The 19,966-nt window shown below is 35.4% G+C and overlaps 1 protein-coding gene across 1 annotated transcript; it reads left to right on the forward strand.

Annotated features, from left to right (window-relative positions):
* Positions 1–14,288: 14,288 nt before the first annotated feature.
* On the forward strand, positions 14,289–18,981 carry LOC127739207 (uncharacterized). Its single transcript, XM_052250829.1, has 3 exons — positions 14,289–14,667; positions 17,152–17,200; positions 18,797–18,981. Exons 1-3 carry the CDS (start codon positions 14,486–14,488, stop codon positions 18,905–18,907), a joined length of 342 nt encoding a protein of 113 aa, XP_052106789.1. The 5' UTR covers positions 14,289–14,485; the 3' UTR covers positions 18,908–18,981.
* Positions 18,982–19,966: the final 985 nt, after the last annotated feature.

Genomic DNA, 19,966 nt, shown 5'->3' on the forward strand with positions numbered 1-19,966 from the left:
GATTGACAAGCTATTTGTTATGTTTGAAGGACATGTTTTTCAACAAACAATCGGCATTCCCATTGGAACCAACTGTGCTCTTCTTGCTGACTTGTCCCTTTATTCATATGAGGCTGACTTCATACATGAACTTCTTAGGAAGAAAGAAAAGTTAGCAGCGTCCTTTAACTCCACTTTCCGCTATATAGATGATGTTCTCTAACTAAATAATTCAGAATTTGGTGACTATGTTGAACGCACCTATCCATCGAACTTAAGATAAAGGATACAACAGATACAGTTAAGTCTGCCTCATATCTTGACTTACATATAGAAATTGACAATGAGGGTCGGTTGAAAACAAAACTTTACGACAAAAGAGATGATTTCAGCTTCCCAATTGTGAACTTTCCATTTCTATGTTTCAACATTCCAGCAGCGCCTGCATACGGAGTATATATCTCCTAGTTGATACGATATTCCAGGGCTTCTATTTCCTATCATGATTTCCTTGATAGAGGGTTGCTGCTCACAAGGAATCTATTAAACCAAGAGTTCCAAGTGAAGAAGTTGAAATAATCCCTTCGTAAATTTTACGGACGCTATCACGAGTTGTTTGACCGTTATGAAATATCCGTTTCACAGATAATAGCGGATATGTTCCGAATGTCGTAACTACAATCCCGTTCCCTTTACCCCGAATGTGACCTATCGAATTAGACTTATTACCGGGTTTGTACTAACATGAGCAACACGACGGGTGCCACATGTGGAGCAGGATCTGTTTACCCTTCCGGAGCACCTGAGATCACCCCCAGTTTTTGGTGGGTTTCGTGTTGCTCAATCTTTAGTTTTCTATATTGTGTTTTTGTGTACTATTGTTTGTCTGTTTGTCTTTTTTTCTTTTTTAGCCATGGCGTTGTCAGTTTATTTTCGACTTATGAGTTTCAAGTGGTGAATTTGAAATCATCCCTTCTTAAATTTTACGGACGCCATCACGAGTTGGTTGACCGTTATGAAATATCTGTTTCACAGATGACAACGGATACCTGAGTTTTTGGTGGGATTCGTGTTGCCCAGTCTTTATTTTTTTATCTTGTGTTTTATGCACTGTTGTTTGTCTGTTTGTCTGTTTCTTTTTTAGCCGTGGCGTTGTCAGTTTATTTTCGACTTATGAGTTTAAATGTCCCTTTGGTATCTTTCGCCTCTCTATTAACAATACGAACACACAATGAGACCATATAGATTTTCAGCACAATATAAAGCTGGGTCTGAGATCCTGTGCCATAAAGCAATTGTGTTCTAAGGTATATATATATATATAAGTAAATGTCATGCGAGAAGAAAACACAATAGAACCGTTATTTGACCCCTAAATTATTTGTCCCCTAAATTAGTTGACCCCCTTAAATTATTCTGTTTAGGTCTATTTAGTTTTGAACGTATATGATGAAGTGTATGCATAGGAGTACATATGCATCGGATCGGATGGTACGGGTGCGAACAAGATTGTTTTCAGTAGTTAGTCTATATGTAAACTTTCTTTTTTTGTTGTTGTTGTTGTTCTTTTATAATTAATTTATAAATATATTGCAGAATGTTTTCGTGCAAAATGATGTATTTTGTTTCGTCTTATTTTGGTATAAATGTATGAAACCGTATTTCCGTGACTTGACAAGTGTTCGATAAGAAATATATCTGGCAACCTTTATATCAAAAGTATAATAACGTTTGAAAGCATCTTTGATTGTACATATATATGTTAGAAGCTAAATCTCAGATGTTAAGATAATTCATAAAGTAGTATTTCAAGGAAAATATAAAAATTATGAAACAAAGGGCATACAATAGATTCGTTAATGGATTGAATATACTACCCTCAACAGAGAAAGAACTACAAAATAGTTAAGAAGTCATATTATAGATTGGCATAGACCAATAAATTGAGGCTCCAAGGAATCTGAATCGCGGACTTCTTAAACGTGAAATATCAAAGCGATTTTTACATAAATTAAAGGACAAATCAAAATACATATTAATTTTTCTATTAAAATTGATAGATCTTGCATTGCTGATCATATTTGTTGTTTCAATGTATGTTCTTCTACAATAGTTTTCAAAATAAGCAAAAATACTAATATTTGTCAAAAAGGTCATATAAGGGCAACAACATACTTGTAGATTTTCCTGAAATCAGAAGTAAGAGACTACACCCAGTAGGTGTAAAATATCAATCATATGGCATGGAAAAAGACATAGTTTCTTGCAAAATCATTTTGTTGAAATACTTTAAAGATAAAACAAAATTAGGACATTGAAAGACTCAGTCTGATAATATAATTTATGGTATTGGGTAAACTCGTTGATATGTTTAGGAGGATTACTGGTTAACAAGTTTATTTTCCTCCTGCTTCCTTTTGTGTGGTTAAAATGACAAGATTTACCTACGCCACATTATTCCTGTAGGCTTATACAGTATTACATTATTTAAACAATATTAATGATAAATGCATACCTATGTTGTGCAGAGTTTCTTCAGCATTAATGAAAAGAAAATATATTCAAATGTAACAAATGTGTGCAAATTTAGAAAAAAACAGCTTGTTAATTGTAATAGGTCGTTATAATTAAATGAGTTAATGACCTCTAGAAATTCGACATTGATCAACGAATAACCTTGGATAAGTTTAGCTATTAATTTCAGACATATCAATGCTACAAAAACATGCATATTAAATCAAATTCAGCTAGATACCTTAAACAAACACAAGTTATATTGATTTTTAATAACAACAGATTGTTTAATGGCAAGTTATATCCACTGGCTACTTTGCAGGAAAATCATTTAAAAAAAACATTATTGGAACATTGCTAAATTGGTCAAAACAGTCTTTGCAAATGATAGTGTTTCCTTTACCCAGGTTTAAACAATAGGAGCACACAATGAGAACATTTAGTTTAGGTCTATTTGGTTTTATTACATTAAATACCTCATCTTCATAAATTAAGATATTAGTCCACTCGCTGCATTATTCAACCGGAAACCAGCCAGAAAAAAAGAACCATACCCCTTTGACATCCTATCCCACCTGACGCATGCGCGCCATAAACTTTCATTTTTTCCGGTTCCATGGTGTTTGCTGAACGCTTTCTCTGAGAAAGAAAAAGTTTTTTTCAAAACCACGTTTTCTTAATAGAAAAATTATAGTTATTAATTATTTTTCCTGGACGCATGAAAATCGAGCTGGACGCGTCATTTTTGAAACCCGTGAGTCCCTGGGACGCGTCCTCGTTGTATCCCCTGAGTCCCAAAACGCATCGTTTTGCCTAGAAGATTCATAATCGTCGACATTGTTTTGATAGGAAACTAAACCGGAAGTCGATGTTAAAAAATGTATGTAATGCGTAGATCAATATTTTTGTTGACAGATAACTATTTTTTTTAAATTAAACGTATTTCATCCTTAAATATTATAATTCTGTTCAAACTGATTAATAAATATGTAATAGTTACCGATTTTTAAAAATCTTAAGAGTATTTGAAAAGCTTAAATGTTTCCACGTGTTGAACATCACGTACTTATCGATTGAAACAAAAAAATTAAATTATTTGGAGAACTTAAAATGAAATGATATAATATGTCATAACTGTTGCTACAATGCATAAAATAAATCGTAGAACAGTGTAGACTAAAAATTTTACGAATAAAAATGATTTTACTGGTCTTCATATGATTTAATATTTTTCTCGTAATGTGCATGTTGAACATCGCGATCGTAAACAAAGGTGAAAAACAAATCGGATTATCCGATTGAAAAATGAGTAAAGCATAATTGCTAATTAAATAAACAGTCCGAATTTCTTATAAATACTGGCTTGTTCCAACTAAATGACATCAGTATCACAATGAGTCAGTCAAAGTTAAAGTCCTTCAAAAGGAATTCTGATGAGTCGTCAGTACCAAGTAAAAGACCAAGAGTCAATGACCCACTACACCAAGAATTGATAGACATAGAAGGATCTTCAGAAACATCAACTTCAGTTACTTCAGTCACTACACCAACTAAACCAAAGGAAGAGAGGAAATGGCAGTCTACATGATCTAGGAGACAGAATTTATATGGTTACGACTATTAAAAGATCATAACTTTTATTGATATAATAACAACTACCAATCCAATTAAATAAATAAATAATAATAAATAAGCTTTATTTACAGTCGGCATAGTATATAAATAAGGACATAACATAAGCTCTAATGAGCTTATAACACGCATCGTTTTAGTTTTATTTCATCATATTTCATGATGTTAAGACACAAAAAATTACATGCATCCTGGACTCATCAAAATCTATTGGGACTCACAATTTCTAAAAGTGATGAGTCCCAGGACTCACCATGAAAAATTCCTAGTGAGAACCCTGAATACATGTATTAATTTGTTTAATTCAGGTTATATGATTTAATTTAATTTATCTGAATAATGGACGGTAGAATACCAAAATCGTCAACGCAAGAGGTATGTGACACACACACACAGGTGGTTTGGTGTCCCCATGGCGTTCGACCACTCATTCTGATGAGTTTTGGGATAGAGGTATGGACTCTCAGTTTATCCCTGGTGTTTCTAGTGTGTCTGGAACAGGACCTAGACTGTGTTAGGACTTTGCCCTTCACTTCTGGTGCTAGTCAGTTCAGGTTATCTAGGCCTAGCAGGGTATCACATACCATAACTAGGCCTACTGAGATACCAATGTCTCCTGTTTCTTGCACAACAAGTATGCAGGAGACTCTTCCAGCTGGTATCATGAGTGATCCCCTTTCCAGGACTATGTGGCCTATGAATTTTGCATACCCTCTCATGCCTATGGGTATGCCCAATTTGCCTCCTTATCCTAAGCCCTTTGATCCGTATTCGGCTTAGTCGGTCTGATCTGGTCAGGGGTTCCGTGAAAAGCCATCTTCAGAATCATCCTCTTTTAAGGATGAGATGAAGACTCTTACCTCTTTTATCCATAAGATGCAAGCGTCTGTAAATGCCAAATTCCTTGAATTTGGTAACAGGCTTGCCCTTATCTAGTCTAGGGGTCTGTCTCGGGATCCTTCACAGGATTCTCCAAGACCTCCTAGACATCTAGTGGAAGATGATACTGTTTCCTTGGCTCCCAGAAGCCAAGAAGGTAACTTTCTTGATGACCAAGGTGCATCCTCTGATAATGACAGTATTGGGAGAACAGAGGGAGATGCTATGAACTCTCAGGAGCCTTCTTCAGGCAACCCCTCTGAATCTCTTAGGAGTATAGTTTATTCCATTCGTAGGGATTTGTCGGATATGCCCATGTCTTCTCCACCAAGGGTTTCTTCTGTCCCTTCAGATTTTATGGCTTGCTCTGGTTTGGACAAGCCAATTTGAAGGGGTATAATTCTTTTCAAGAGTCGGGTCATTTCACAACAGCTTTGGCTTTTGTTAACTCGTCTTTGCTAACACTAGCAAACCTAGTGGTAGTAAGTTCTCTAGTTTCGGACCTGCCTCTCTTACCCAGGGAAATCTAGATCTAGGGACTTTGAGATTCATGAATCTTTCTTGGGTATGTCTGCTCCAGTATTTGATAAGGCTTTTTGGGGTTCGAAACCTGTTGAGGGCCTCAGACTTTCTCAGTCTTCATATGTAAAGTCGGAGAATAATCTGAGGTTTCTAGCTTACGTTCTTGAGACAGCTGAACACTATGTGGCGGAGGACAAGTTGTTCTGTTTACTTGAATCAGCTACAGGATGAGGTGAATAAGGCTCCTCCTGTTGTCAAGTTGGATGTTAAGGTCACTGATGGGAAAAGATTTGTCAAGACTACTCAGTCTAACAAGTCTGCTTCCTCGCATCAGCCCAAGGCGTCTTCTTCCTCTTCTTCTTCACAGTCTATGAAGAGATCAGCTGTTTCTCGTCCTAACCTTTCAGGTGGCAAGAAAGCCAAAGATGTAAAGGGTAAGAAGCAGGGTAAGTGATGTGTTGTCCCCTCCGTTAGATCCATCCCCACTGGAAGAGGAACATTTTACAACTCCTCTTCCTCATCTTCCAGTGGGGCAGGCTTTCCCACTTTCTAGATCAATGGTCTCTGATAACTTCAGACAAGTGGGTTCTTTCGATTTTACGGAGGGGGTTTGAGCTACAGTTTTTGGAACAGCCTCCTCTTTCTCCTGTTCCAATTTATCTGTCTCTGATAAAGGATTCTCATAAGAATCAGTTGTTACAAGACGAAGTGAACATTCTAGTTCAGAAGGGTGTGTTGGAGGAGGTAAATCCTCCTTTTAATCTAGGGTTTTATCCCCGGCTGTTCTTTGTTCCCAAGAAGAACGGGAAAATGAGACCGGTTCTATACCTTTCTGTTCTGAATCAGTATCTGGTGGTCCCACATTTCAAAATGGAAACCAACAGGTCAATCAGGTCGACACTTCATTCAGGAATTAGGACGACCTCTCTAGATTTAATGAATGCTTATTTTCACATCCCGATTTCTCCTAAGTTTCGTCATTTCCTGAGACTGGTTAGGGCAAAACAAAATGTACAGCTTCAAGGCTATGCCTTTTTGGCCTTTCAACTGCTCTCCTAGTTTTACCAGGATTTTTCAGACTGTGGTGTCTTATCTTCATACTCAGGCAGGTATTCCTTCACTCCTACCTAGACGATTCTGTAATCAAGAATCATTGCCGATCTCTTCTGGAGGAACACACCGATTTGGCTATCCAATTACTCCTGAGACTGGGTTCTTTGATTTTTGATTTCATTGGAAAAATTAGAGATAATTCCCACTCAGAATTTAATTTTCCTGGGAGAACATTTTCGGGACAGATATGGGTCTAGTTCTTCCTCCAGAAGAGAAGGTAATCAAGGTACATCAGTTAGTCAGTGCTCTGATGCCGTTTTCAATTGTCCCAGCTCGTCAATTTCTTCAGCTGGTAGGTTTCTTGATTTCAATCATGGACGTCATCCACTAGGACGTCTACATATTCGTCCAATCCAGTGGTATTTGTCTGAGTTTTTGGCACCCAATTTCTCAACTGTGGGAGGCAACTGTTCCAATTCTTCCTCGGTTCCACATCTGCAGTGGTGGCTTCACGAGAAAAATCTTCTGAAGGAAGTATTGTTGGATTATCAAGACCCCATTCTATCTCTGTTCACAGAAGCAAGCTTGTTGGGTTGGGGAGCTTATCTAGAGGGCAGAACAGTTTCAGGTCTTTGGTCAGGTGCTCAGTTGGAGGAACACATCAATCTCCTAGAGGTGAGAGCTGTGTTACTTTCTCTACTTCATTTTCAGGCTGTGATTCAGGGTCAATTACTTCTGGTTGCCACCGACAAATCCAATGTAGTGGCTTATCTTCAGAATCAAGGGGGAACTCGTTCCTTTTCTCTGTATCTTCTGAGCAAGGAAATTCTTCTCTGTGTCACAGTCTCGATATAATTCTGTGTTACTTTCTCTACTTCATTTTCAGACTGTGATTCAGGGTCAGTTACCTCTGGTTGACTCGGACAAATCCACAGTAGTGGCTTTTCAGAATCAAGGGGGAACTCGTTCCTTTTTTCTGTATCTTCTGAGCAAGGAAATTCTTCTTCTGTGTCACAGTCTCGATATAATTTTGTCAGTGAGAAATGTTCCAGGCAGTCAAAATCTTCTGGCGGGTACTCTATCCCGTTCGCGTGTTCCAGTGAACACAGAATGGGAACTTCATCCATCAGTGTTTCAGGAGATCACTATTCGTTGGGATCGTTCTCATATAAATCTTTTTGCCACCAGTCTGAATCGCAAATTGGAGACTTACGTTTCCCCCATTCCAGACAAAAAAGCTTGGGCAGTAGATGCTATGACCCTATCTTGGAAGGGAATGTTCAGTTATATGTTTCCCACTTTCGTCTTCTTCAAAAGATATTGCACAAAATTCAGAGGGATCGTTGCAAGACCATTCGTATTGCTCCGGCTTGGCCAAGACAGTCTTGTTTCCCAGAACATCTTCTTCTGTGTTATGCAAAGCCATTTCGACTTCCTCTACGGGACGTTCTACTTTCTCAGTTCAAGGGAAGAAAGATTCATCAGGATCTAGAAAATCTTCATCTACACGCTTGGTTACTGTCAGGAATTCCCTCAGAAAGGGAGGCTTTTCTGAAGAAGCAACCAAGCGATTCTCAGGGCCAGTCAGGCAATCTATAGGAGCCGTTTATGACTCCAAATAGTCAATGTTCTGTTCTTGGTGTCAGCCGAAACAAATTTATCCTCTCTCAGTTACTGCGCAACAGTTAGCGGATTTTTTCCTATATATTTTTGAAGAAAAAGGTTACGCTCCGTCTACCTTAAAGGGATATATATATCTACCATAGCCAGAACTATATGTCTTTCAGGAGGCTCAGACTTTGGCGATAATGACTTTTTGTCCTTGTGGACTTGGGTTTAGTCTTGAAGGTTCTTCAGTTTCCGCCTTTTGAACCTTTGCATTCAGCCTCCTTCAAACATTTATCTTATAAATGTTGTTTTCTTGTAGCTTTGGCGACTGGCCGTAGAAGGAGCGAGATTCATGCCTTGTCTATTTCTGAGTCTTGTCTCTGCTTTGCGGCTGTTAAGACCTCAGTTACACTTCTCGCTGATCCTTCTTTTCTAGTTAAGAATCAATTACCTGATAAAGGTTCTGGTTTAATCACTATTCCAGCCATACCTGCTTCTGCAGGTAATCAGGTGTTGTGTCCTGTGAGAAGTTTGCTTTTGTACCTAGCTTCGTCAACAAAATTAAGACCTGCTGGTTCTTCTAAGTTGTTTATTCCTATTAAAAAAGGAATTTCTGACATTTCTGCGAAAACCATTTCTACCTGGATTTGCAATACTGTCATGTTGGCCTATAAGTCTGCTTCATCTGAAGTTTTAGCCAGACATCAAGTTAAAGCTCATGAAGTAAGAGCCTTAGCTTCTTCTTGGAATGTTTTGAATTCCTCCTCTATGTCGGCGATAATGTCAGCTGGTTTTTGGAGGTCAGATAGTGCCTTTTATAACCATTATTTACGCTCCATTCCCCATCATTGTGACAACCTCTATTCTTTAGGACCTTTAGTTGCTGCTCAACAGGTTGTTTTTCCTCCTCCTAGTGAGGGGGATTCAGCGCTTCGTTAAATTCTGTTTATCTAAATTTATGAAGGTGAGGTATTTAATGTAATAAAAATCAAATTTCTAGAATTAAAATCTAGTTTTGTAGATTAAGTACTCACCTTCATAAATCAGAGGTCCCCCCCCCCCTGTACACTTCATCCCGATTGGTGCCTGGCAATTCAAGGAACAAATGATGAAGGTTTATGGCGCGCATGCGGCAGGTGGGAAAGGTTGTCAAAGGTATGGTTCTTTTTTTCTTTTTTTTTTCTGGCTGGTTTCCGGTTGAATAATGCAGCGAGTGGACTAATATCTAAATTAATGAAGGTGAGTATATAATTAATAAAACTAAATTTTAACACTAAAAATTTGATTTTTGAACGTACCTAATAAAGTGTATACATAGGAGTTCATATACATACGGTCAGGTGGAACGGATGCGAACAGGATTGTTTCCATTAGACGTGTTAGGAAAGTCAATACGATTTTGACGCTGATGTTAAATACCAATACCACTACAGGCTATTGTGGGGACCATCTCAAAAAGCACAGATAATCATTCATTATAGTTTCCTGTATGGGTTTGTTTGATAATGCTGAGATGACTTTTATACAATTAGATAATAACAATTTATTCCGCAATACACCGAGGAGGATCCAGCAAAACAACACGATCATTATTAATATTATTATCATAAAATTGCATTGTTTCATAGTAGTGATCGAATAAGTTTAAGATCGTTGTTCCCCCATTTCTTACTATGTTGTTGAACGACAATTAAGGAAAATCTTCAAAGTGATCAAAATAAATAAATAAAAAAAATCACTGCAATCAAATCACATCCGAATCCTATTTTTTACTCTACATCAATCTTTGTTCAAAATGTTCGTTTATTTGAAAAAAATTTAAGATATACTTTTCATGTCGGGGCCTTTCATAGCTTTTATGCAGGATGGGTTTTGCTACTTGTTGGGGGTCATACGGTGACCTATAGTTGCAAACATTTACGTCATTTGGTCTCTGGTAGATAGTTGTCTTCTTTGACAATCATACCACATCTCCTTATATTATATCATTTTCTAAGAGAAATGTGTAGCTTAAAATTCTAGTGAAAAAAAACTAGAAATTTGTGTACTTGACAATTAAAAAAAAAAATAAAAGCATGAAACAAAAACTTTTTCAATTTGATTATCTTTGTCTTTTTATTTTATCTAGAAAGGTCACTCTGGCAATTTAATCTAATGCTGAAAAGGGACTATCAATTTTTGTCTGTTAGTTTTTCAGACAAAAGTGGTTATCGAATTAAGTTTTAAAAGACTACCACATTTGGTTATTATTCAAGCATGTTAAATTTACGTTTCGGTGAAGGGTCGGAAGTTGTTTTTTTCTTGGTATCACGGCTTCCTCCACCAACAAAACACCACGATTTAATTGAGATACTGTTGAAAGTGGCGTTAAACTTTTCATATGGAGACGTTGATTTTATTATCTTTGGGTCAGAAGGATATTTTGAAAATGGAATGTTCATTTTTACCTCTTGCAAAGCCTGCTAAATTATATGTCGGGCATTTTGTTTTTCGATTTCATTCATTTTTGTTTTGCGTAATATTCACTATACTCTCCGCTTTCTAAATTGGACGGTATATAGTGATGGGTGGATGGGTCCATCCGACCGTTCTTTCGTCCTTCTGTCCATTTATTGCATTCATCTCCAGATAGTAGTAGACAATACGAATCACATACGCCATAGTAGGACACACCAAATAAGACAAAACAACAAAGGGAAAAACAGAAAATGCAAAAAACTAAATAGAAGAAATTTAGAATGTCAAGCTTATGTCGAACACGCCATCAGATGTTTAAAAACATTTAGGGTTGTCGGAAGTTTGTGGAGACATCCAAGACACGAATCCAATCAAATTGTTGAATTGTGTACTGGACGTATGGAGAGGCAAACTGAGTTATTTGACTATTAAACACATTCTACTTATATCATTTAATGTATATATTTGAACTTGTGGCCGTAAAATCCGCCATTCCCATTCTTGACCCTTACATATATTTTTTAAGTTTTGTTTTGCACTCCCAAATCAAACAAATACAAATGAATGTATGAAGATCTACGTAAGGCCAATGCACGTCTAAAAAATTGGAGTCGACGTTAACTGTTCACTTCATATTGTATCAAACACACCACAAAGCTAAACTATACTACGCCGGGATACTTTTCAATGCAATTGTATTTTGAGAAAGTCCTCACTTAAATCTTATATCGGTATTGGTATTTAACATCAGCGCAGTATTTAAACCCCTTTCCTAACACGTCTATTAGTTAGTCGATATGTAAACATTACCTTTTTTCTTTGTTGTTGTTCTTTTGTAATTTATAAATATATTGCAATATGTTTTCATGCAAAATGTTTTATTTTGTTTCGTTTCATTTTTGGTATAAATGTATGAAACCTTATTTCCGTTTCTTGACAATTGTTGGATAAGACATATATATCTGGCAACTTTTATCTCAAAAGAATGATAAAACGTTTGAGAGCATCTTTGATCGTAAATATGTATGTTGTAAGATAAATCTCAGATGTTAATATAGTTCATAAAATAGTATTTCAAGAAAAATATAAAAATTAATAGATTTTGCATTGCTGGTCACATTTGCTGTTTAAATTTATTTCCTTTTATAATAGTTTCAAAATAAGCAAAAATGCTAACATTTGTCAAAAAGGTCACATTAAGACGACAACATACTTGTAGATCTTTTTGAAATCACAAGTAAGAGACTACACCCAGTTGGTCAAAATATCTTATGGCATGGACAAAGACATAGTTTCTTGCAACCTCATTTTGTTGAAATAATTTAAAGATAAAATAAAATTAAGACATTGAAATTCTCATAATATGATTATTGGGTAAACTCGATAATATTTTCAGGAGGATTACGGGTTTCCAATTTTATACCCCTCCTGTTTCCTTTTGTGTGGTTAAAATTGACAAGGTTTCCCCACGCCACATATTCCTGTTGGCTAATGCAGTATTAAACATTATTTAAACAATATCAATGATAAATGCATACCTATGTCGTGCAGAGTGTCTTCGGCAATGAATGAAAAGAGAATATATTCAAATGTAACAAATGTGTGCAAAATGAGAAAAAAGACAGCTTGTTAATTATTGTAATAGGTCGTTCTAATTAAATGGGTTAATGACCTCTTTGACACTATTCAACGAATAACCTTGGATAAGTTTAGCTATAAAATTAGACATATCAATGCTACAAAAATGTGCCTATTAAATCAAATTGAGTTAGATACCTAAAACAAACACAAGATATATTGATTTTTATAAACAGCAGATTGTTTATAATTGAAAAATCAGCATATTTTAGAATAGATGTCTTTAATTTTGTTATTAGGAAAATAGAAGTTATACAGCATGTTATAGATATAAAGAGTCAGTGCTGAATGTTAAAAAAACTAAAATAAGAAAACATACAAAAATAAGGGTCAAAATATAAATTAGTAGAAAAAATATGTCAATATCCACTGGCAACTTTTAGGAAAGTCATTTAAAAAATCATGAGCCAAAGTGTGTTGATTCTGCTTAGTCCTAAAGGGCATATATAAGTGACTGTCATGTGAGAAGATGACACATTAGAACCGTTATTTTACCCCTAGATTATTTGACCCCTAAAACTATTCAGTTTAGGTCTATTTCGTTTTGAACGTATATGATGAAGTGTTTGAGTAGGAGTACATATGCATGCTATTAGATGGTACGGGTGCGAACAAGATTATTTTCATTAGTGAGTCGATATGTAAACATTACTTTTTTTTTATTCTTATTCTTGTGATTGAGAATCTGCAACAATAACTCACAGGTACGGGAGACGAGAATGTTATTGACGCAGTCGTTAATAGTTTCGAATTCGTTACCTTTGAGCTTTGACCTTAACGATGCTTAACTATGGTAACAGTATGGGTGTTGTCGCTGATCTGTTCTCTGATTGGACGAAAATGTCATAGTCGATGTTAACGTTTGTTAATATTTTGTTATCACACATGCGAAATTATTTCCATACTTGTTCATCTGTACATGTAAATCTTGGTTTTATACCAGGTTCAGTTAATCTACTGAATGTGACCATTGAAGTTTTATTAGCTCGAATGCTATAAAAATATCTTTCATTGACTCTTTTCAAGGGAAATTTCAGTTTTCACATTAATCATCACCGTGACAAGTTTGTGTACATGTATGAATATTTATAGGTACAAAATAAAGAGTGTCAAAAGGGGGGGTCTCAAAATACATATAGAAAATGTGATATAGATCACCTCCCTCCCGCGTCCGTTCGTCCGTCCGTTATACGCGCCGAAAGGGTTTGCGTCTCTAATTGTTAAATTTATGCTTGTATAGTTATCATTTACATTTCTTCCCTGTTCTTAACCCGTTTTATATTCAATTTGTTAGGTTTTACAATGTATATATTTTGTTCTATCTTAATTTTACAGTCGCTTGTATCGACTCTGAGAAAATACTCTATACATACTTTTACAAGTTAATATCACGGTATTTTTGTTTGAGACGAGTGCGTGTGCTCAATTTTTAGAATTGTCAGGATATTAACGTCTTTTAATTAGTACATTTAAACATGATCAAAAAGATTTTGCTTCCATCGTAAGGCGTCGAATATCTTTTTTTTAAGATAATACTTGTTTAAAGATATGTATATACTGTGCACCAACCGTTATGATAACCTGAAATTCTTCTTGTCCTTCAACTTCTTTTGCCCTCAAGTTCAACTTCAGCCGGCATTGTAAATTTTACTGTGTTCATAATGGTCAATTGAATGAATTAATATCCTCGAACACAGGCACGTATAACCGAAAATAATGTTTAGAGACAAATTCCCGCGTCATCGGGGAGTGTTGATTAGAACCGGTTTAGTTCGTTACTCTGATTATCGATATAGAATTTCATACGTTACACGATTCAAGTTCATCAAAGGCCATTTGTTACGACTGGTACATATGAATTCAATATATATATATTATTTCCGCTTTGATAAAGATATCATATAGGTATCAAATTAATGAGACTTTATGCAGATTATTGACGATTCATCATCTTTATAAAAATCAATATGTATACATGTAAAGGTAAAACAGGATATCTGGAACCATTAACAGAGAGAAACATCTTTCTGTCAACAATAGACCACATTACGCCACGCCCTTCATGTTTCAGTGTTTGAAGAACTCGTCTATAAAGAACAGGAAAAGTAGTTTATATGATATTTTAGTTGACGTGTTGTTGTTTTGCTAGCTGTCTCATTGACGTTTATCACACATATATGTTGGTAGTATATAAAATACACATATGTCGACTCTTTTGGATAATTTCACGGAAAAAGTTACATCTCATTTGAAAAATACAGTTTTTGCGACATCAGATACGACGCCTTTTACGGATCAAGACCAACCTGACAAATGTGATGGAGCCTGTGTTATTATTATCTTGGTGGCAGTAGCGGCTTTCTCCTCCATAATATTGCTGTTAGCGTAAGTACAACAAATGTAACAAGTTAAAATACATTTTTTTCAGCGGTGTAAGCGCTACATTATCTTCACTATGGGCGGTGATTATTTTCGCTTATTTCGCGATCGCCTAAATTGCATGAAAACATCATCCTCGAGACGAGATTGTGAAAACCATCAACATTGATTGAAGGGAAAAGTTTATAATTGGACACGCGACTGTACCCACAACCCCCTTTTCTGCTCATAAGTTTCTGCCTTTAAATCGCGAAACATTCACTGTTACAGTATTCATCGACTGGACTTTCCCTTTTCCCGCCAACATCATTTCAAAATGTATTACAAGAAAGGCATAATAGCACAAAAATGTCATTTGCCTGGTGTTATCTTAACTCGATTCCTTGTATAGTATAAAACTGAGTTTTTGTTACTGCATCCCTATAAATAAAACAAATATAACAAGGTGAATGGCAGACCGCTTTCCCCTATGGGCTATTAAAGTTGGATGATTTGTGATAAATCTAAATGGACAAAAAACGTAATTGTGATGAAAAATGTAGGTTTCATATCAAGACTAATTTTCACTTTTTAAGGTGCTTCACTCTAAACATAGCTCAAAGTGCTCCTAGTGAAGAGCCCACATCAGCATATATCTTGCATGATGATTTCATTTAAGTTTTGTGATAAGTCCAGACATTTGAATATTGAACAACACGACCTATACATATGTTTGGACATTTTTCATCCAGCATTTGATGGGTGCATGTTTATCTTTCGACAAAGGCTAGAACTTTTCTGTGAGATTAAAAAAAAAACATTTGACTTTGATCTGGTATATCATTCTCTAAATGTCAATATTTCTAAGGTATGTTTGACTCTTACTGGAAAAAATCAAGAGTATTGCTGAAATAGCCGGTTGAGTGTCTTCAATCTTCAATGTGTTGCTATGTAATATTTTGTTGTCTTTTTTTCTCACCTGCTCATGGTGCTGCTTTATTTACATTTGATATACTCATAAAAAAAGCTTTGGCAACACAGTTTCTGATTGCAAATAAAGTTTAAAAAATCTCGATTATCTTTCATGTTTGTGTTGTTTTAATTCAATTATTTGTGCATCCAAAAGTACTACAGTTATGTTAGTCAAATTGAGAAAGCTGCATTCTGTGAGGGAAGGGTTCGAAATTGAAAGTCACAATTTTAACAATTCTTTGAACATGTTCTTGTTTAAAAAAATGCACAAAACGCACAAAATTGATAAAGTGGTGAACCTGATGGCATAATTGATTACATATAAACAGAAATTAACATTTCCCTCGCAAACAAAATGAGAGAAAATTGGGATAGGCACTAATTCTTACCATCAAATTTAAATGATATTTTTGTAGTTTTCTTCTTTAATCAATTAAACATCCTTTAAAACAGGAAGGATGTTAATGAAGGTTCATTTTGAGCGTTTTCTACAAAGATATGGGCCCTCAGTGTTTGACACCCATTAATCTTGATTGAAGTGTTTCAAACTTTCTTTGAATAGTAAGGGATAGAAAGGGTACCATCTTCCACCTTCTCACCATTTCCTCTATAGCACTCAAACTTTAGTCCCTTTATTCGATTTAGTATATAATAATTGATTGATTAATGGTCATTTTAATCCAGCGGCAAATATTAAATTCTTTTACGGGACGTTTACAAGCTACTTTAAAAAGTGCCCCCATCTTGCACTGCATCAAATAATCGTTATAATTCTTTACTGAATAAGCAAATTGTAATGAAGAAAATGCAATGCACATGCATGACTATTCGCATGCTGTGTACATTTAAACATACAGAACAGCCAAACGGACGACTCTTTTTAGCCGTTGACGGGTTTTGCTGCCGGACGGGAATGTCCAATGTATGATCATATTTCTATACCCCAGTCACCCCTTGGGGTAACCATATTTGGAAATGTTCCTGGCACGTAAATACTTCTTGGCACATGAAATAGGTTTTTGCCTTTACACAATCCTAAAAAATATATAATACGAAATTGGCAAAAACCAGCTCGTTAAAATATACTTTTTATTATGACTTTAACAGAAAACAATAATAATATGACCGAAAATTTGTATTTTTCTGATAATTTAAACAAATTTCATGGACATCCTCGCCCTTCACTCTTTTTAGGAATCCTGAATCCGCTAGTCAGCTACTGTATAAATGCCAATTCAGTGAAATATCTCTTTTAGAAATATGAAATCCAAATTCTTTTCAATTCAAAAAGTAATATTGAAATATCGCTTGCATCATTTTGATATTTGAAGACGGGAAAAACAACTTTATGTTACCTTAGACATTTGAGACATTTGTATCAATAATAAATAAATAAATGATAGTTTTCCACGATCTTGTTAAATCCAGATTTTATGATCACGATTTGATACAATACCAATAATTATACAAATATGTTCCCTTTGAAATTTAACAAGTAACGAACACGAAGTCACGTTATCATTGTATTTATATTTTCAGCTGTATATTTAGAACAAAGCCTAGAGATAATAGAGACTTTTCTGATAAGGTAGATACCAATAAAATGTTATGACAAAGCAAGAACACGATAATCGAATGATATTGAAACATGACAATAGAAAAGCTAGGTGAATTGGCCACACATTCTCACATATTGTGTCTATAAATTTCCAGTTAACTATGCTAAACCTTATGGGTTTCAACTCTATCGGGTAAAGACCTTCAACAGACATAGAGGTTCTGTACCCATTGTTTTGTTTAGTTTTTGCTTTTTTAGGGGGGTAACCTTTTCTTATAAGCTGATGAAGGTGAAGGTTATTCACAAAAAAACACGTGTCTCGAACGTACATAATGAAGTTATTCGAGAAACAAGTGTTGTGCGAACTGAAATCATATTTTTTACTTCGTCTAAAACTTATATATTTGATATCATAAAAGGTAGAAAATTATTTATACATCAAGAATTTAAATTGTGATTTTAATGTTTATTTCAAGGAAAAAAAGCCCCGTGCAATTCGATACATGTACATTATCTAACCTATAACCTTGACCGAATGTAACAGTTTGTCAATGAAAAGAAAATGATTTTCCGGATAAACGACAAACAAGACTGTCACCGATAGAAGCAATGCACACATTAAAAAAAAATAGCACAAAACGACACTGAAAACTTCAGCAAAAGCAACACTTACCCCTTTAAACAAAACCAAAGGTGAACTCAGGTGCTCCCGAAGGATAAACAGATCCTGCTCCACTAGTGGCACCCGTCGTGGTGTTTATGGCAAAAACAAATCGTGATTCGATCAATGTTGTCACAATCGAGGAAAAAAGGAGGCGATGGTGCTTACAAGTGAAATATATCTGAGGTCATCTGTAAAACAGATATATGCGATAATGGTCAACAAAATTACGATGATGTCCGCAAATCTTTCGAAAGATCACTTCATCTTTACCAATAGGAATCCTTGGTTCAATACCTTCCTTGGCAGAACCCATCTTCTATCAAAGAAATCATATTACGAAGCGCAAGCCCTGAAATATGTTATCAACTGGGAGATATATATACTCTATAATTATGCATACGCTGCTGGAATGTTACTAGAAGTACCGATCTACAAGTGAGTCTGCTTGATGCATCCAGAAGTATTGTTAAATATAATTGAGAATGGAAACGGGGAATGTGTCAAAGAGACAACAACCCGATCATAGAGCAGAAAATCGCCCAAGGCCACAAATAGGTCTTCAACGCAACGAGAAAATCTCGCATACCTGTAGTAAATATAAAATAAACAAACACACAGAAAAACGTACATTTAAACTCAGTTTAAAAGAAGTCCGAGTCCGAGGTCAGAATAGGTAACAGAAGAAACTAAGCAAAATGACAATGATCAACATAAATCAAACAAAGGCCTACTAGCAGTTACTGACATGCCAGCTCCAGACCTCAATTAAACTGATGTCCATTTCTTTCTATCATTCCAACAGCGTTCAAATGACTTGGATGCCAGTGGAACCGACATTTGTCATTTTGGGAATTCCAACTTTATGCAACACTACAATTGTTAACAACCAACAATTTAGATTTAATTGATGATGTTGCACTTTTTGCAGATATCTTACTTTAAAACGCTTATTTTTTTTTCAGGATGAAACTAGTGCCACCAATATACCACATAGTACACAAAGCAGTTTTAATGAAAAATATAATGTTGCCTATGTTGTGTCTGAAAAACAGAAAGAAGTGGATATTGCATAAACATTTAAATATGTTTTGTTAATATACACTGTTACTTAAGTATACTGTTCTCAGATGACATTCTCATATTGAAAACCAATAAAAATGTGATATTGGTGGATGAAACCATTATTTATTATAACGTAAAGGAACTTTTACGTTGTGCGGTGTGGGTTTTGCTCATTGTTGAAGGCCGTACGGTGACCTGTAGTTGTTAATTTCTGTGACATTTGGTCACTTGTGGAGAGTTGTCTCGTTGGCAATTATACCACATCTTCTTATTTTTATTATTACTCATGAATGTTTCGTGGTTGTAGAAAGTTTTTAGTTTAGGTTATCACACATCTGTGGTTTCAACCCTATTAAAACACATCTGTTTGGAATAGTCGCATTTTCTTGGGAATAACGTATGTTTAAAAAATTTTACCCAACCATACATTCCAAAAATAATTAATTGCACTGTATAGTATTTTTAACCTACAAAATAGCTTCTGTTACTCCTAGTGGCAGGAGCGTTTGACTCCAACCTTGATTGACAAGGATTGTCAGTTTTCCTTCCGAAGGTCAGTGGTTCTCTCCGGGCCTTCTTGTTTCCTCCACCAATAAAAACTTACCGTTAATCACTATAGATCAATCAATCAACAGAAAAGCTATGTTTATTTAAAAACATAAATTGTTTCGTTGAACTTCGACCTACACAAGAGCATCTGTCACTCCTAGGATTATGTTGTTTAACAATACTCATAAATGACTCTACCATTCAAAACTTTATCCCTCCGCCTATTATATCGTATACATACAAAAAAAAATTAGAAGTTTAATTTTTAGTTATACGTCAGTTACATCAGACGTTCGTATACAAAATGAAGCTCCTTCAACTTGAGATTGTGAATCATTGAATTTTAGATATGATCTATATAGACATGTTCTTTTCTTTTTTTTTAAGGACCAAAATATCGCCCTCCGTCAAAAATAGATTGCAAACAGTCGCGCTCTTTCATTCTATTGTAAAATGGGTGTAATGAAAGGGTACACAATACGCATATTACTAAAATAAGAAACAAACTTCAAGTACTCGCA

Source organism: Mytilus californianus, unplaced genomic scaffold, assembly GCF_021869535.1.
Source record: "Mytilus californianus isolate M0D057914Y unplaced genomic scaffold, xbMytCali1.0.p SCAF_4, whole genome shotgun sequence".
NCBI lineage: Eukaryota > Metazoa > Mollusca > Bivalvia > Mytilida > Mytilidae > Mytilus > Mytilus californianus.

Coding starts and splice junctions, on each gene's coding strand:
- LOC127739207 (XM_052250829.1), top strand. CDS start 14,486: ATGTCGACTCTTTTGGATAATTTCACGGAAAAAGTTACATCTCATTTG. Junction 14,668..17,151: donor TCCATAATATTGCTGTTAGC/GTAAGTACAACA, acceptor TTATATTTTCAG/CTGTATATTTAGAACAAAGC. Junction 17,201..18,796: donor ATAGAGACTTTTCTGATAAG/GTAGATACCAAT, acceptor TTTTTTTTTCAG/GATGAAACTAGTGCCACCAA.